Raw genomic sequence first — 18,849 nt, forward strand, 5'->3', positions numbered from 1 at the left:
GTAAAATGACGTAAAATGTCGCATACGCTGGTTCTTTACCGTAGTGTTACATGTAAACGCTCCACTCGATTGTACGAATGGAGTTACCGTAATGACACCGTGACGCCCGTAGGGATTACACCGGTCGGTACACGGACCAGGCACCTTTCTGCCAGCTTGGGAACGTGAACAAGTGAGTGAATTATAATACAGTGCTGCCGGTGAGGGCGAAGGGCGTAAAGTCTGGGGAAATTTTGTCGAATGTTGAAGGAAACTAGCGGCAAGTAACTTAGCAGCTACGCTAACGTTAAATTAGCAGGCTAACACCTTGCATCACCCGCGTGCATTAAAGATACGAAGATTTTATTTTACATCTCAGCAGTGACTGAGGTAAAAAAAAATATCGGCATTTAATAATTTCCAGGTGTCTTGCTAGCTAAATACGCTGTCCTGAAAAGGTTTGACTTTACTCACACAGCTTTATGATGCTGATTTACTAGGTAGTTTTCCCCTGAACGTTTGTGTTCACTCTTAACATTGAATAGTCAGTGAGTTTGTGGCATTATGATTATGAACCTAAATATGTTTTTTTTCCCACTTTAACATTTGTTGGAGCACGAAAATAAAACCATAACGCTGACTGTTGACCTATTACTGTGTTTGACAGCGCGATCATGTCACAACCGACCGCTTCATTCTCTAAACATGCTGCGGTTAAAAATAAGCAGAAGGGTGGTCCCAGGGCCAGGGGACTCCAAGACATTCACGTCGACGAAGAGGTGAAAATTGCTGTGAACATCGCTCTGGAGAGGTTTCGTTTAAGCGATCAGAAAGGTACGTCCTGTTGATTTCCTCCTCCCATAATTCACATCATGGAATCTTTATTGCAGCCACCTGGTCAGTAATACTACAGTAGCGTTATAAGTAGCAATAAAAGTTAGCCTTTGGAATATGAGAAGAGCCAGTAGAACGTCTTATGGAAATTGTTGTCGTTGAATACAGAGATGAAGTTCCCGCCCTGCTTTACTTGCACTGACAGGGCATTCGTACACCGATTAGCCCAGTCACTGGGGTACATTTCTAAAAGTCGTGGGTAAGTGTTGCTGTCCAAATAACTGCACGTTATATGTGTCTTTGGGATTGCTATGGATGATTTGCCCTAACCGTGGTGTCATTACAGAAAACGCTTTGACCGAATCCTGACTATAAGGAAGAAAGATGGGTCTGAGAAACCCCAGTCCACCATGATCTTAAACCTGTCCCAAAGCTCCAGGCAGGTGCTGCGTATCCTGCTCCAAAGATTCCCAGTGACCAGCAAAGAGGTCGCAGAACTTTTGCCACCTTCTGAGCGAGGAGTATTTGTAGCCATGGAGACCGGTGAGAGACTGCCCTGTCTGTCACGGATACAGTCAGTGTCACTCCTGTAACAAGGGTTTTTGCAATTTAAAGTACAACTTCATTTAAAATGCTTAACTCTTGAGGGGGGTTTGGTTCTGAGTTCATTATTTACCAATAGCAAAAGTATGCAAATTATTAAACCTTATATTCCTTGACTCATTAACTGTGTGGGGTGATGGAGCGCTTTTTCAACCTGAACCTGAAGCTAGGTAGAGTTGGAAAGCTCTGGAAAATATCTTGTGTGGTACCAGTGCCAAAGACTTCACAACCCAAGGACGTCAACAGCTACATGCTGGTGACTCTGACATCCCACTTGAGGAAGACCCTGGAGCGGCTGGTCTTTTGGAGTGAAGGGCCCATTCTTGAATACCTTTTATGACTGGCGGCCTCAGATATTTTTTTTATGGTGTGGACTGCTGGGGTGGTAGCACCTCTGCTGGGGACAGAGGTGCCAGCTCTGTTCTAGGATGCCCTCTGGACCCAGTGGAGGTGGTGAGTGAGAGGAGAATGGTGGACAACATCTCCCACCCCATGCAGGAGACCCAGACAGCACTGAGCAGCTCCTTCAGTGGCACGGAGAGATTCAGAAGATCACTTTGTATTATACTGGCATAGTCTTTATGCTATTTGTTTTTTTGCTGCTCTTATCTTGCATTGTCCACTTTCTGCCGTGACAATATAAATTTCCCACTTGTGGGACTAATAAAGGATCATCTTATCTTATTTTCTCTCTCTTCTCTTATGATATAATTTTTTCATTGTCTTCACACAGTACACACCCTCCCTCTGCGTTTGACCTGCAGAAATATGAACACCACACTGGGGATCAAGCGTTTTGCGCTAAAAATCATGACTGAGCTTCTTATGTTTTTTGCAGATAACATCCTGGACAAGAACAGAACCAGTAGGTTTCTAAACACTGGCACTCCTCAGGTACCTCCAATGAGGAGGTCATCTGAATTGGAATGCTTTCGCCGTACCCTGCCTGTTTATGAGCGTCAGGAGGAGCTTGTCAGGACCATTAAGGCGAATCAGGTGGTCTTGCTGGTGGGGGAGACGGGGTCTGGCAAAACTACCCAGGTCAGATATGCGATGCTTCAGAATTGGCTTTCAACTTTCTACTTTAACTGAAGGTATTTTATCTGATTTCGAGACTATGATATTTTTCCGCAGCTTCCACAGTTCCTTCTGGACGACTGCAGCCGAAATGGGATCCCATGTAGAATCTTTTGCACACAACCCCGGCGGCTGGCTTCCATCACAGTGGCAGAACGAGTGGCAGCAGAGCGAGGGGAAAGCATCGGGCAAACTGTCGGCTACCAGATCCGCCTGGAAAGCAGGTATGAAATGGGGGGAAAACAATTACACTGCTGTAATAGAACTGATTTAAAAATCAGTCATGTATTATTGTTCAATTTGTGATACAGCCTGAATTTAGACCTTTTACTTCCTTAGTGGCCTTGGTCTCTGGAATCCCTTTTAAAGTTGGATTTAAACATTTACCACGCTACCTTTTCAGAGTTTCTCCCAAGACCCTCCTTACCTTTTGCACTTGTGGGGTTCTGCTGCGCACCCTAATGGCGGGAGATTGTGCCTTATCAACGGTCACTCATGTCATTATGGTTAGTTTGATCCTATATTTGTCGGAGATGTGGGTAACAGTCAGTGAACAGGGGTAACAGATAGTATTAATTATGATACAAATTACTGAAAGTCCTTTAATTTAGGGGGCATTCACACCTCTTGTTTGCTTTGGTCCATATCGGTCTGCGAGTCTCTAAAACTATAATTTCCCCTTTTGGTGCTAAATGCATTGCTCCATATATCGCAAGAACTTTCTCTCTGCTGATTGGTCAGATTTATCGCCACAACAGGTCAATACAGGAAGTAGATCTGCTCATGTGGACTGTATTTGCGTGAAATTGGAGGGACATAATTGAAGTAAATTTATGCAGGTTGGCTGTTGATTTTATATTTTATTACATGCATTTACTGTTTTAGGTAAAGCGTACATTTTTAAAATGTAGCTGGGTTACGTCTTGACAACAACATGCTGATGCACCGGAGGCGCTAAGACAGCACAGGAGGTGGCGTGCATTAATCATACGGAACTGTGGAAAATTTACCCATAATTCACAGTTCTCAGATAATGTGATCGCATTTGGTCCTGTTTTGGTTCGGTACACATTCTCACCTGGTGGAACGCAGCAGATTTCGCGATTTGATTCGAATCGAGACCACCTCTTTTCATGGTTCTCGGTGTAGTTGTTTTGGGGCGTGCCCTAGTGCATTTACTGTGTTTACACCGGACAAAACGAACCGCACCAAAGGGGGAAAACGAAGTTGAGTTTAAATGAAGGTGTGAACGTGCCCTTATAAAGGACAATACCTTTGTGATTTGTTGCAAAATCATCTTGCAGGATGAAGTGCATGAGAGAGATGGACTGAGTGACTTCCTACTGACCAAAATGAGGGATCTGCTCCAGAAGATGCCAACTCTGAGACTCGTCCTCTCCAGTGCTGCTTTGGACACTGACCTTTTTGTTCGATACTTTGGATCCTGTCCCGTTATTCACAGTGAGTGCTCTGCTTTGAACACCACTTTATGTCTCTTGTGTCAATTCTAATAATCCCACATTTAAAATATACAAATATAATCTTTTCAAGTTAAAGGAAGGCCATTTGAAGTTAAACATCTGTTTCTGGAGGACATCCTTCGGACTACTGGCTATGCAAACAAAGACATGCTGAAGTACACGAAGGAAATGCAAAAGGGTGAGTCCCATGTATTCATTACTCAGAATTTTGGAGTAATCGAATTTTGGCATTTGGAGTAAGCTAATTACTCATAACTAAAGGTGTAAACCTTCACTGTGCCCCTGATTCAATTTGATTACGATTATCAATGCCTCAATTACCAATGCATCCCATCAATTTTTCTACATTAACTCACATTAAACTATCAAACACGTCAGTGAGATGAGAGTTAAGGCCTCAGTCAACAAGCAAAATCATTATGATATAATCAATTATGTTGGACTTTAACGGTTTATTGCGGTTGCAATGTGTCTAGTCACAAGTACCAGCGAAAAAATCTACATATACACAAACATGACATTTAGGGGTAGACCGGTCAGGAAGAATCACATGGGGAGAGAGGAGGAGAGTAAAAAAAAATTTATATGATGTCCTATGATGAAGATATTGGAATTAAACGTTTCATCCTGCTCTGGTTTTCGGAAAATATGTTTTTATTAGTGAATAAAGCACAAAATGAAGCTGCAACTAACTTTTTATGGTTTGCTTATATTCACTTACAAAACTATATAATAAATAATTTTTTTCCATTTACATCGTTTTAATTTTGTGCTCGCTGGCAGTGGAGAAACAGCAGAGCTCTTTGGCTGAATGGTGCAACGCACGCGAGGGAGCCGCCAGGATGGAGCGCAACAAGTACAAGATGGCTTCATGCATACTTCAAGAGAGTGATCTACTGGACGATTGGGGCGACAGTGTGTTCAACCAACTAGTAGGGCATCATATTCTTTCTTTTTGCTGTTGTTGTATTAATAGCACTAAAGTAAGGCTAAATTAAAATGTCATGTACTTTTAGCAATGTGTCTGCAATTGAAGATCTGCAATTAAAGATTTGATCATGTATTAATTATTTAGTGTATTATTTTAGTTTTGACTTTGAATACATTTGACATTGATCCTTTTTATGCTGAACAGATTGAAAAAGATATGGCATCTTTGGACCCCAGGTTAGTGCAGGAAATGGACTCCTGCATTTCGGGCATTTTTCTGAATGAAGATCCAGATGCGTTTGTCCAGCTATTCAACCTCATCTTGACTGAGAATGTCAGCGGTAAGACTAGTTTTACATTGCTTCACTAATTTCAAATCTTGCCATCTTTGTCTTCAGCGTATAATCTAATTAATTACTTGGTTATTATACCATACTTAATATACCTTGTTATACTTACGCATACAACACTTTTGTATGGTTTTAATCTTTTACTTCCTGATTTGAAATCCACCCAAACCATGAGCGCAGTGGATTACAGGCACAGTGAGACAAGCGTCACACCTCTGATGGTGGCCGCGGCGAGGGGCTTCCTGAGTCAGGTGGAGCAGCTGCTCAGCATGGGTGCCAGTGTGACCCTGAAGGCTTCCAATGGCTGGTGAGGATATCTGAACATGCATATCTTTTTCACATATCTGTACAAAATAAAAGAGTACATTTCAGAGTCAGAACTTGTCTTTGTTTTTACCTCCATTATTTGAATTACCGAATGTCTACAGTATGTATTATGTGAGTGCTGTATTTGTATGTTAAGATTTTGCTGCTTTGTTTTAGGACCGCTTTTGACTGGGCTGAGCACTTCAAACAAACTGACATGGTGGACCTTCTGGAGGCTTTCATGTAAATAAAGCATCAAATCTGAGTGTAACAACTGTATCTAGTGATAGTGACACTCTGGACTTATTTCCTGGAAAACATGACAGATTGTGCAAATTAGAAATTGTTGTTGAGTTTAACATTCCTTTGTTCTGTCCTGAAGCTCTTCACAGGAGATGGGGAAGCTAAACGAGTCCCCACTGGTGCAGTCAGGCAGCTCAGAGCTGAGCGCTGAAGACCAAGAGCTCCTCAAAGCATACCACAACTGTTTTGATGATGAGAAGGTGGACCTGGACCTCATCATGCACCTGCTTTTCAATATCTGCCAGAGCTCAGATGAAGGTAAGTGGATTACCACCCTGTCCTCTGTTTACCTGAGTGATTTCTCAAAGTGTTGGTTCAACTTGTAACATTGCAGATGGTGATTGCACCCTGTGGGGCAGTGGTGGCCTAGCGGTTAAGGAAGCGACCCCGTAATCAGAAGGTTGCTGGTTCGAATCCTGACCCACTGAGGTGCCACTGAGCAAAGCACCGTCCCCACACACTGCTCCCCGGGCGCCTGTCATGGCTGCCCACTGCTCACTCAGGGTGATGGGTTAAATGCATAGGACAAATTTCACTGTGTGCTGTGCTGCTGTGTATGTGACAATCACTTCACTTTCATACTAGAGAAGTTTAATATTTAAAAACTGCTACAAATAAAATCAAAGTGATGTCACCCATGGTAAATGGGGCATGAAAATATTCTTCTTGACGAGGAGGGAATTTAGATTTGGCAGATTCTCTTATCCAGAGTGACTTACTTTAATATGTCCATTCTTGAAATCCTTCATTCGGTTCACTGGGACCTCATGTGTAAATACCACTAGCTTAAATACTTAGTACCTAACAGTTAGTTGTTTTTTTTTAAATATACGTAAGAGCCATTTTTAAACTATAAATTAAACTTAAATTATAAAAGGAAGATTTTTAGCTTGAGTTTGAAGATCTTGATGTTGGAACATCTACAGGAATAATAGAAAGAGTTTGAGAACCACTGGTTTACCCTGAGAGCAAATTTTGTAAAGCATGCAACCAAATATCTTTTGTAGAAGAATGTCAAACAGTTAAGCATGTGATAGCCCACATCATGTATTTATTATGTTCTGCAGTGAAATCTTTAGCTCATTCAACTGATCCTATACTCATATTTAAGTTCCTGCTTTAATATGCACAATTCTAGGTGCTGTTTTGATATTCCTACCCGGATATGATGAGATTGTGTCATTGCGGGACCGTATTCTCTATGATGATAAAAGATTTACTGACCACCCTCAAAGGTACAGTTTGGCTTGATAAGGTAATAAAATAAATTTAGAAAATCTTGATGTGTTTACAGATATAACCTTCTCTGCTCAGGTACTTGGTATTTACACTACATTCCAACATACAGACATCAGACCAGAAGGAAGTGTTGAAAAAGCCTCCTGTTGGTGTCCGGAAAATTGTGAGTCCCCATTGTAAATAATGTCATAATGCAGAGTACAGGAGGGAAAATTGGTTTATGTTTGTGAAATGTGTTTTGCAGATTCTCTCAACTAATATTGCTGAGACAAGCATCACTGTGAATGATGTGGTGTTTGTCATTGACTCTGGCAAGGTGAAAGAGGTACGAGGCAATTCCTTAATAGGATTTATGTTCTAATTTTATGTAACGTCAACAAACTTCAACCAGCAAATCTTACAGTTAGAATCAGCACAATGTGCTGGTGTTAGCTGTTGATGAGTTAATGGAAGAACTAATTGAATACAACTACACAGGGATGTAAAGTCATACCATCCTGAGTTTAATCTAGATATAACATTTATGTTTTCTTATTCACAGAAATCGTTTGATTCGTTGAGTAATGTGACCATGCTGAAAATGGTATGGATTTCAAAAGCAAGTGCACTTCAGAGGAAGGGGAGGTATGCTCTTTTCATTCCACAGCTGTTTTTATTTAGCATAAAGTAGAGTTTAGACTTCAGTTAGCACTGCATGTCAAGAGATCAAGAGCCTCTAAATTAGAATAGTTTTTGGGTCGTAAATGCAGTGACATTGTTTATTACAGGTAGCTAGTAATGGTTAAGACTATATAAAATTCTGCGTGATACTGGCAGTTAAATGTACAGTTTTCTTTTAAACTTTTGATAGAGCTGGCCGCTGCAGGCCAGGGATATGCTTTCACCTCTTCAGCCGACTGAGATACAACAACATGCTGGAGCACCAAGTGCCCCAGCTGCTGCGCATGGCTCTGCAGGTATATGTGACCTCTGTCTCACCAATACACACCTGGTCCAAAGCATAGATCATGTACAGTGCCTTGCAAAAGTATTCACCCCCCCCCCTTTATTTTTTTGTTTCCCCACAATCTGGAACGAAAAATAAGGTTTGCACCATTACATTCACGAACATGCCCACAACTTTGAAGATGTTTTTTTTTTTTTTGTGAACCAACAGAAGATAGGACAAAATTACAGAAGTGCCCATTGAAGTCAGCACTTTGTACAGTCACTTTTTGCAACAAAAAAAGTTCCAACATCCCCCTTAAACCTCTTGAGTGTTTCTTTAGCCAAATGCTTCAGGTCATTGTCCTGCTGGAACCAAAGGGAGTAAATACATATGCATGCGCAAATTTTATATATATCATTGCATATACTCATTCTTTTCAGGAACTCTGTCTTCACACCAAGCTGCTGGCCCCCATCTCCTGTACCGTTGCTGAGTTCCTGTCCAAAGCACCTGAGCCTCCTCACATGCTCTCAATCAAAAATGCAGTGCAGATGCTGAAGGTAGGCTCAACATTTTTCATCCAGTAGAATGGTTCTAAGGCATCAGTGTAGATATCTGAGTGTATGTCCTCCAAAATGTACTGAAGATACTGCATTCAATATGAACAGTGTTTGGAAGTGAGGAAATAAAAATTATGTATTGAATTTTATTGATTGCCTTTTGGCTGAATGTGGCGTTTATTCTTTTGTGTTAATGTCAATGAACTGTTGTCAGTGCGCACTTCCCTATCTCTTTCCTAGACTATTGATGCTATGGACCCCTGGGAAAACCTGACTGAACTGGGCTACCACCTCACTGACTTGCCAGTGGAGCCACACCTGGGCAAAATGGTGCTATGTGCTGTGGTGCTTAAGTGTCTGGACCCAGTCCTGACCATTGCATGTGCTCTGGCACAAAGGGACCCATTTGTTCTGCCCGCTCAGGCTTCACAGAAGAGAGCAGCAATGATCTGCCGGAAGCGCTTCTCTGCGGGCACCTTCAGTGACCACATGGCCCTCCTACGAGCCTTCCAGGTCTGGTTGTTTACAGCTCTTACATTTACAAAATGCAGTGGTTTTGATGCATCTGGTAATCGTTCTGACATACATTCTGATGCCAACTGTATCCTCATGAATAAATCTTCAAGGTTAAAATTGGTTCACCCAAACCATGTATATTAAGGGAAGCATAACTGAGGTTTGAAACTGTATAAGAACTCGTATAACGCAGGATTCTTTTTCCCTCAGCCATTTCATGTCCTCATATTTTTTTTGTTTTGGTTTTTTATGTGACTTCTTAGGCATGGCAAAAAGCTCGCAGTGATGGTTGGGAGCGAACGTTCTGTGAGAAGAATTTCCTGTCCCAAGCAAACATGGAAATTATTCTTGGGATGAGAACTCAGCTGCTGGGCCAGCTAAGGGCCATAGGTAGTCTTCTTTTCACCACTCTTGTCACTGTAGCATCTGCATTGCCGTTATTCTAGACGGTACAAGGACCAGCACGCTCATGAAAACATCTAAACAAATGAACTTTTTATCAAATAAAAACAAGCTGCCCTGCCCCGCCCCAAGGTTTTGTCCGAGCACGTGGTGGTGGTGACATCAGGGATGTGAACCTGAACTCTGAAAACTGGGCCGTGGTGAAGGCTGCACTGATGGCTGGGATGTACCCCAACATCATCCATGTTGACCGAGAGAACTGTGCTCTCATGGGTGCCAAAGAGAAGAGGGTCCGTTTGCACCCCACCTCTGTCATCAGCCAGATGCAGTTAAAGAAGGTTAGTCTAGCCATGCATTATAAAAACAATTTAAAATTCTCTGAAATTATATGTATGTATTGTTCTTAATATCCTAGAAGTAGTACTGCTAGTTTCAGCTACTGTGTGTTATTTATATTAATAAATTGAATACAGTATATTTTACTGTAGACTAGGTGAGCCAAATATATTATGAGGAGGTTGATTTATAGCTGTTCTAGATTAACAAATAGCACTACAAGCCTGAGTGAAAATACGCATTTTTGATTTTGGGGTTCAGTGCTCAGTAGGCCTTATCATACAGGATTCATGTGGTTCTTTTCCCTCCATTCTCAGATTCCCCCTGCCGATGGGCAGGTGTCCGCTGTCCAGTCCTTGCCCACTGATTGGCTGATTTATGATGAAATGACTCGCGCTCACAGGATCGCCAGCATTCGCTGCTGCTCTGTGGTCACCCCACTGACTGTGGGGGTTTTTGGAGGCTGTGCCAGACTCCCAGTCAGTGCCGTTCAGGAACCTGTAGTTCAGAAAGGTATCAGCAAGTCCTCTTTCTTAATTTACATCATTTACATAACTACTTGTTTGTTAAATTGTCCTAAATACATTTTTATTTACATGCACCCTTTTGAAGTTGTGAAGATGAGCAGATTTGTTTGGAGACTGCCATGTTCATGTGTTCGAGTACAAACGGCTAAACCTAAACTACCCTCTGTGACAGATGATGAGAATGGGGGCAGTGACAGTGGGGAGGAGGACCGCTCCACAGCTCACCTCTTCCAGATGAAGATTGATGACTGGGTGCATTTCGGGCTCGACCAAGAGGTACACAAGCGTAGGAATTATCCCGACATGATTTTAAAACGTCTTGTGTGAACTTGCCTCTTTATTTTTGACTTTTTTTCTCTCCTTCTTTGTCTCAGATGTCCAGGCTAGTGTTCCAGCTGAGGCAGAAGTGGCACAGCCTGTTTCTGCACAGGATACGTGCTCCCTCCAAACCAATGTCCCATGCGGATGAATCCACTATACAGGCCTTGGTCTCCATTCTGACAGCTGAGGAGCAGGCAGTCAACCTGCAGCAGCCTTCTGGCATCGGCCAGAGACCCAGACCAATGGCATCAGATGAACCCCAAGCATCATGCTCCTGGAGGAACAGTCATGGACATAAGACTGACTCAGTGCAGTCTGAGCATGACCCTCACATGACTCAAAGGTTGGCCATTATGCACTCATTGTGAGGGCTGTGTAGTGAAATCGAGGGCCCTCTTTTTTTTTTTTTAAATAATATTTTTTTGTTTCATTTGCTCTCTATGCTATTGAATATGGAAACATCTCAAACTTTTTTTTCCCCCTTGTTATCTGAAGACCCCCCAAGTTATCCCCTGCCTCAAAGCAGGAATGCCTGCAGCCCAAAGGTCACAGGGAGAAAGGGATGACCCACTACAGACAGCCAGATAAGCACACAGCCAAGTCAGCAGAGAGCAACACTTTAAACAGGTCCTCTCCCAGCCCCTCTTCTGCATCCTCCGGGATGGTGAGTCCTGTTCTCTTCAGACAGAATGGAAGCTTCCGTTCCCAGCTCACTACGTTTAGAGTGGGTGTGATGGGGCGGCACGGCTGATTTAACCATGTGTGAGGTGTACACTGACCGTTCACTTTTGTTGCAGGGCTCCAAAACCTCCTTTCTCAGGTCCAAAGCCCCTGTACGTTACTTCATCATGAAGAGCAGCAACTTGCGTAACATCGAGCTCTCCCAGCAGATGGGCATCTGGTCCACCACGCCCATCAACGAGCTGAAGCTCAACCGCGCCTTCCTGGACGGCAGCCTAGTCTTCCTCATCTTCTCTGTAAAGGGCTCAGGGCACTTCCAGGTGAGAACAAATGAAGTCGTGGTTGGAAATTTGCAGGGTCTCATTTGAAAAAAACATACACATCGTGGCACCACTAGATGGTGGAACACCCATTCTTGTAATATTCCTGTAATATATCTTTAATATTACCATAGAAATGTAATAACATGACATTGTCTAATCCCTGTGGAGAACTTTTAATATTAGTACTAATATTGGAGACTATGTTGTCATTAACTTTGTCATTGTACATACTGCTGGCATTGTTTTTGTCAGCGAAATATATGACAAAAGCAACGTCTGCATTCACCAGGCATCTGGCGTGATCCTGCTCTGTGTTTCTTCGTCAAACAATGAGGAAAAACTCCTCAATCTGACAAAGAATGTTGTTTATGCACGCATAGTCCAGTCGTTTTTTCAGGTAGAGATATTTGTGTTTTTTCCAAGCAGCTACTGGCTCGCTACTACGGAGCCCCTAAAGGACAATGAAATGGAGAAAAATCCTGTGCACACAAGTCTAGGACAGTTATTTTAGTATTTCTAAAGCTTCTGTAAAATAACCCCCAATAACTCTCGGGTCACTGCTTGTTTTGTAGGAATTCAGACAAATTATTATTCATAAGACGCCGTATGTCCCACATCACTGTCTTAACAATGCTATAACGCTAGAAGAGAGCCAAACGGCCATTGTCTTCAATTCAAAGCAAGGGATCATTACATAGCCATATTCATAGCTTACCCTCTGCCCCTGGTATAATATGAACATGTTTCTGGTACATCCCACCTCTACATCCCAGGAGTGCTGAGAATATTATTTTCTGTCAGGCCTTGTAACTTTACTTTACTCATTACAGCACTTTTACAGTTGATCCATCTGAGTAATGTGATGTTGACTCTAGCCCTAGTCTGTTTTTACTCTTAGTCTTGGTGTTGGTCTCTCCTTAATGGGTCTCGGTCTCTGTCTTGGTACCCTCAAGTCTCAGCAATATCTTGATACCCTCTGGTCTCTGCAATGTTTTGTTTCGGTTTAGGGGGTCTTTACTACAATACCAGAATGTCTCAATGTGCTTTGACAGGCTCTAAAGTTGACACCCCTGACACTTTGACCCTTTCTGCACACAAGAAACTAATTGGAGCAGGGTTGGTAATGATTTGTCCAAGAATTGTTGGATTGCTAAAGGGAAAAACGCTGTGCAGTAAAAAGGATCTGTCCACATTTGAAGGCACTGGACAGAGCAGAGTAGGTTTTAGGAAGGCTGTTCCAAAGCATGGGAGCTCTGTAACATATATGTTATTTTATATATTTTTATTCTCTCACTACAGGGCTATGCTAGAATGACATCTGAAATTGGTCCAGAGAGGTGCCAGGAGTGGGGCTCTGCTGGGCTTGGGGGTGTTTTCACTGTGGAGTGGATGCATAAGGAGAGCCTGCCCTTCCAGTGCACTCACCAGCTGTGCAACGCCTGGAACGACAACAAAAAGGTGCAGATTAGCAGAGATGGACAGGTGGGTGCGACGCTCACTATAGACTAGAAAATGTATAGGCAACAAATGCACCAGATATGGGTACAACAAGGCTTTTGTCTTTCTTTGGGGTTGTACAAGGGCTACACGGATAAGCGATTGCAATGTGATAGATGGCACTGGCTTGCATATCAATAAAAACTCACATAAAATTACAAATAACAAAATCTTTAATTTCAAAGTGAAACCTACTAACTTCTTATAACAACTTGAAATTCCCAGTGCTTTTAAAATAAGATAAGAAAGAACTTTATTTATCCTGAGGGAAGTTCTTCTTTCTTCTAAAAGCATGCTTAAAGCAACAAGAGAAAATAACAACAGAACAGTAGTAATTGTGCAAAAAAATTTAATCTCAATGTAATAAATAATAAATTGCTATGACTAGTATAGTAAAGTGAATATAGATCAGGTTATTTGAAACATTGACAGTGTTGTACCGGTAGTGAATGTGGCTGCCTGATCTACAGAGTTTTGTGCGGCGCGACCTCCGGCAGCCTGATCTTTATCTGATTGTCCAGAGATCTACAATGCGACATTATCATCTTACTGGGAGTTAAGAAAAACATGTGTACTTCTTTTGTGCTGAGTCCCGCAGCGAGCGCAGGACGTTCGGTCTGAAAACCGATTTAGATTTTCTCCAACGAGCAAAAAAAAACGCTGTGTTCAGTCCACTGCTGATTTGTATTACAGTAGAACATTAATGTCAGTTCAGTTCTTTACCTTCGGTCACTGCAGTGAAATTAGACATTTAAACACAGAAAGCGGCTGCAAAGATCACCACACTCTACTACAGGGTGGCAAGTCTCCCCTGCGTTCCCCGTCCAGAACGCTTAACAGATTGAAATGAGACTGAGCAGCTGTAAACTTTGAGAGAATGACCAATAATATATTGTTACTACGGTCCATGTACTCATAATAAAGTAAAAAAGTGAAGTGACTGTCACATGTGATACACAGCAGCACAGCACACGGTGCACACAGTGAAATTTGTCCTCTGCATTTAAGTCTAATAGCAATTCCCTCACAATTGCTATTAGACTTATCGTGCCGCCCTACCTGCACAGTTTTAGGTGTTTTGGAGCAGTGAAAACCTGAAGATGTTGTGCATCTTCATGCCTTGAGCTGAGAACTGCTTGTTTAGCCTGATGCATGATGTTAACGTGTTGATCTCTGTAGGAGCTGGAGCCATGCACAGGAGGGCAGCTGCTGCAGCTCTGGCAGTGAATGTGAGTACGGGATAAACCAAGTTCATATCTGGTATTCAGCTCTGCACATCTACACACAGTAAACTAACAAATTATTAATTCTGTATCAGATACCTATTTCTGTCCTCAGATATGGAATGTTTGAACATTGCTTTTAGAGCATTGTCGAGAACTGAAGTTGAAATGAATGTAATTAATTGAATTTAAATAATATTTCTTAAATATCCAAGGTTAATGCAGACATACATTACCAGTTTGGACACACCTACTATTCATGGGTCTTGATTTTTCTTTACATAATAGAACAAAACAGAAGACACAGAACTATGAAATGACATGTGAGGTTTGGAATGAACAAAAACAAATACTAAAGAAGGCAAAAAGTTGAACATTTGAGTCTCTCCATAACAGAGAGCTGATTTACCCATGAGATTCACATGTGACACCACAGCACAGCACCCAGTGCACACATGAAATGTGGTCTCTGCATTTAACCCATCACCCTGATGGAGCCAGGGGGCAGCCATGACAGGTGCCCGGGGAGCGTATTGTGTGGGGACAGTGCCTTGCTCATTGTTACCTTGCCGGTTCGGAATTCGAACCGACAACCTTCCGATTAGGGGTCTGTTTCCCTAATCACTTGGCCAACCGCTGCCCTTTCCACTTGCCAACCACTTTACTTTCTCTTGCTACAATAAATAAGAACCAGAAAGGGTAGTTTGTGAACAAACTACATTTGACTTGAAAAGCAGAGAAAAGTTAAATGCAAATGCTAACTTCAATCATGCTAACAGGACAAGGGCACAATGTGTCTCAGGAAATTTGGTGACATTTGGGACATATGGGAAAAAAGTAGCATGTTAGCACACGAACACTTAACGTCAACAATGCTAATGGGGTGGGGTACCAAATGCTTCAGGTCAAATTTGATGACCCTTGGGACATTTGCATGTTAGCATTTTAATGCTAACAGAGCGGGGCTCCAATGAGTCACGTCCGATTTGGTGTTGTGAAAAAATTGTGAAAAAATTTGCATGTTAGCATGTTAACGTTATCACCAACAATGCTAACAGGCTGGGCCCCAATAAATCATTTCAAATTTGGTAACATTTGGGACTAATGTTAATGTCAACAATGCTAAGAAGGCGTGTCCCTAATGCGTCATGTAAAATTTGGTGACATTTGGAACATATTGAATAATTAGTGTGTTTATGTTAGCATGTCAGTCAACAATGCTAACTGGGCGTGTCCTCATTGAGTCATGTCAAATTTGGTGATTTTAGTTTGGCATTTTAATACCGCCATGGTACTGTTAGAATGCTAATAGCATGACCTTAATGTGATTAGACATCATGTGACAAGCATTTGTCTTTGTTGGAAGGTAAGTCCGCTGTTGCTGGTTAAAATTAATGGACTTCAAATGGAGGATGGAGGGATGAAAAAATGGACATTAAGAGGGGGTCATGGACACCCAGTGTGTTGAGTTATAGGTGTCTACGATAGAAAATCATGAGAGCTTGTTGAGAAGTGGTCCCATTTTAAGTCAATGGGAAAAAATCGGTCAGAAAAATGGGTGTGGAAGGCAGGCGGACATGCGCATCTTTTAATAAATCCACAAGAACACATCTGCAATGCAGGTCGGATAAACATAGTACAGTTTTATGGATGTACGATGTTTCTAGCATTGGCTCCATCTCCATAACCACCACAGAGTAGGTGTGTTGACTGGTAGTGTATTGTTTAATACATGAAAAAATGTAGATTCTCAAACCATACCTCTCTTTCTGCTTTTTGTCTACTTCGACGTTAATGTCCTGTTTTTCTTCATAGTGAGCCAAGATGTCTCATCCTGTCAGACCAAGACTGGGAAGGCCCTGGAAAGATAAAATCACAACGTCATTTGTCCTTTATTCGTCTTGAATGGTTCCAAGGCAACCACGTCTGAATAGTTCTTGAAGATAATCCAGTTCATTTCATCCGTTCATTATTCGTATATATATTTTTAAGAACCACAATTTTTGTTCCAAGGTTGGCACAATATTCATATTGTTCATAGCATCTACAGTACTCCCCATATAGTATTTAAATTGCATTACCGTTTTTTTTGTGATTAAAATAGTAGATAAAAGGTTGGTTCGAAATTCTGGACACTCTTTTATTTAGTAAATTAATAAAAGAGTGATGAGCTAATTTTTGTCTAACATGCACTTTCAAATTGATTTTAGCAGCATGGAGTATGTACTTTTTACAATTACAAGTACAATTGAAGAAATTCCAGCTTTTACAGACTGAGGTCCTCCTGGTGTGTGTGAGCGAGGATAGTATTATTTTGTGCCTTTTTTTTTCCTCACTTATTTGTCAATGTTCACATTTTCTGTTGAAAAGGCTGCGATGTGATGTGATTTTTGATGTTTCTTATTATTGATCTCTCAGGCTGTGACAGGCTGTTACCTCATGTAAAGGGTGGTTATACTAGTTTAATTACTTTTTTCTTTTCTTTACTCCAGTGTCTTATGACCATGTTCTGGAATGGGACGCTTGTTCAATAAAACTGGCCACAGAAGACAGTGCAAGAAAAGATTTATTTGCTACATATGTACACATGATTCTCTTTACATTTTGTGATTGTACAAGGCATATTTCTGTGAAGCATTAACGTTTGCTGGTCAGTGCAGCATACTAAAATTATGTTGATTTTATAAGTTTCAGTTGTTCAAATATTCAAATTAATAAAAGTCTTAAATGTAGATAATAAAGCATCGTCATTGCTTTATTGCAGTGGATCACCTAGTCATACAGAGAGTTGTGAGTGTATATGCGTGTCTTGGAAAATGTGTGTGTGTGTGTGTGTGTGTTAGAATGAGGACTTGTGCAGGTGTGTAATCCTTCCAGCGCCGTTTCGGTCAGTACCGATTCCGTGCTCGGCTGCCGGTGTGCAGCAGGCGCAGCAGGATTTCTCCAGGCGATCCTCCCATCAGAGTCATGTTCTGCTCGGCCAGTGGCCGGCGCTTCCCTTCCTCCTCACAGTCTGTGTCCAGCACACACCCCTCTGAAAACACACACCCGTCATATGTCCGACGTGACCATGGCAAAGTCATTTTCAAGGTAATGGTTACTAGGGCCAAACATCATTTCAGCCTGACCTGCATCGCAGCAGATGCCCGGGGCGGCACAGTAGCCGTCTTCAGACCCACACGCCTTCCCACCAGTCTCGCATGGAGATGGCAGGTAGTCCTCCTCCATGCAGCGTGCCGTCTCCGGAGAGCCCACGTAGCATCCCATAACCTCCCCGCAGCAGATGCTGGGGCCGAAGCAGCGGCCCTGGTCCCCAGGGCCACAAGCCATGCACTGGACAAACCGTTCTTTTTTCAGTTCATTTCAACAACCACACCATAGGCTAGATAACATGCAGCAATAACAATAACTTTCACTTCATTTTACTTACTTAATTACTCTATTGCTATGGTGTAGTGTAAAATTAACGCCTTTTCTAATTTGTGTTTGATGAATACATATATACATGCATGTAGTATAAAATTCCTTCTGTTGCTACAATGAGATTAAATGCAACTCCTTTGGTTGTACAGTACAGGCCAAAAGTCTGGACACCTTCTCATTCAACATGTTTTCTTTATCTTCATGACCATTTATATTGGTAGATTCTCACTGAAGGCATCAAAACTATGAATGAACACATGTGGAGTTCTGTACTTAACAAAAAGTGGGGACCTGACCTCCACAGTCACCGGACCTGAACCCAATCCAGATGGTTTGGGGTGAGCTGGACCAACAAGTGCTAAACGCCTCTGGGAACTCCTTCAAGACTGTTGGAGAACCATTTCAGGTGACGACCTCTTGAAGCTCATCGAGAGAATGCCAAGAGTGTGCAAAGCAGTAATCAGAGCAAAGAAACTAGAATATAAAACATGTTTTCACTTATTTCACCTTTTTTTGTTAAGTACAGAACTCCACATGTGTTCATTCATAGTTTTGATGCCTTCAGTGAGAATCTACCAACGTAAATGGTCATGAAGATAAAGAAAACACGTTGAATGAGAAGGTGTCCACACTTTTGGCCTGGACTGTATGTAGAAAATTGTACAAGAAAAATACAAACACACAGACGTGCAAAAAGACGTGAACAGAACCTCCATATGGGAAGAATGAATGAGTTCCGGCGCCCACCTGTCGGAGCGGCTGCTCGCGGGAGGAGCGCTTGCCGCCGCGCGGGCAGTTCTGGATGTAGCACGCGGAGGAGAGGCTCAGCAGCGCCAGCAGCGCCAGCAGCGGCAGGGCGGAGTACTGCATCCTGTCCCCGGTCACAATGTCCCTCGCCGCCGCCGCGGGCTCTTTTATACGCGTCGAGCGCCGCAGACGTCACCCGGAGAAGGTGTGTGTGTGTGTGTGTGTGTGTGTGTGTGTGTGTGTTTTTTTTTTCTTCTCCCGGT

The 18,849-nt window shown here is 42.3% G+C and overlaps 2 protein-coding genes across 3 annotated transcripts; one reads left to right on the forward strand and one right to left on the reverse strand.

Annotated features, from left to right (window-relative positions):
• Positions 1-63: 63 nt before the first annotated feature.
• ythdc2 (YTH domain containing 2) lies at positions 64-17,148 on the forward strand. Of its 2 annotated transcripts, XM_028972725.1 has the most exons (31): positions 64-172; positions 647-813; positions 982-1,072; positions 1,160-1,356; positions 2,255-2,457; positions 2,551-2,717; positions 2,897-2,999; positions 3,798-3,954; positions 4,045-4,152; positions 4,758-4,906; positions 5,110-5,245; positions 5,435-5,561; positions 5,738-5,803; positions 5,943-6,121; positions 7,002-7,098; positions 7,178-7,265; positions 7,347-7,427; positions 7,644-7,726; positions 7,953-8,058; positions 8,471-8,590; positions 8,831-9,103; positions 9,370-9,496; positions 9,641-9,846; positions 10,162-10,357; positions 10,544-10,647; positions 10,746-11,035; positions 11,188-11,356; positions 11,490-11,693; positions 12,996-13,178; positions 14,373-14,422; positions 16,232-17,148. In XM_028972725.1, the coding sequence occupies exons 2-30, from the start codon at positions 654-656 to the stop codon at positions 14,418-14,420; spliced, it is 4,218 nt and encodes a 1,405-aa protein (XP_028828558.1). In that variant the 5' UTR covers positions 64-172; positions 647-653; the 3' UTR covers positions 14,421-14,422; positions 16,232-17,148. The 2 variants fall into 2 exon arrangements, with proteins under 2 accessions (XP_028828558.1, XP_028828559.1); XM_028972726.1 differs by lacking the exons at positions 64-172; positions 647-813 and adding an exon at positions 1,544-1,586 and having other exon boundaries at positions 1,055-1,072; positions 1,160-1,263.
• LOC114786012 (vasotocin-neurophysin VT 1-like) lies at positions 16,965-18,712 on the reverse strand. Its single transcript, XM_028972727.1, has 3 exons — positions 18,587-18,712; positions 17,545-17,749; positions 16,965-17,450 (listed from the first exon to the last, which is right to left on the reverse strand). Exons 1-3 carry the CDS (start codon positions 18,707-18,709, stop codon positions 17,305-17,307), a joined length of 474 nt encoding a protein of 157 aa, XP_028828560.1. The 5' UTR covers positions 18,710-18,712; the 3' UTR covers positions 16,965-17,304.
• Positions 18,713-18,849: the final 137 nt, after the last annotated feature.

This window comes from Denticeps clupeoides, chromosome 3 (assembly GCF_900700375.1).
Source record: "Denticeps clupeoides chromosome 3, fDenClu1.1, whole genome shotgun sequence".
In the NCBI taxonomy this organism is placed as follows: domain Eukaryota; kingdom Metazoa; phylum Chordata; class Actinopteri; order Clupeiformes; family Denticipitidae; genus Denticeps; species Denticeps clupeoides.

Bases quoted from the DNA above. Each gene is read 5' to 3' on its own strand.
- ythdc2 (XM_028972725.1), top strand. From the start codon at position 654: ATGTCACAACCGACCGCTTCATTCTCTAAACATGCTGCGGTTAAAAAT. The intron at 7,266-7,346 runs GTGAGTCCCCAT...TGTGTTTTGCAG, and splicing joins CTGTTGGTGTCCGGAAAATT to ATTCTCTCAACTAATATTGC. The intron at 11,036-11,187 runs GTTGGCCATTAT...TGTTATCTGAAG, and splicing joins GACCCTCACATGACTCAAAG to ACCCCCCAAGTTATCCCCTG.
- LOC114786012 (XM_028972727.1), bottom strand. From the start codon at position 18,709: ATGCAGTACTCCGCCCTGCCGCTGCTGGCGCTGCTGGCGCTGCTGAGC. The intron at 17,750-18,586 runs GTGGGCGCCGGA...CGGTTTGTCCAG, and splicing joins GCGAGCAGCCGCTCCGACAG to TGCATGGCTTGTGGCCCTGG. The intron at 17,451-17,544 runs GTCAGGCTGAAA...GTGTGTTTTCAG, and splicing joins GGGCATCTGCTGCGATGCAG to AGGGGTGTGTGCTGGACACA.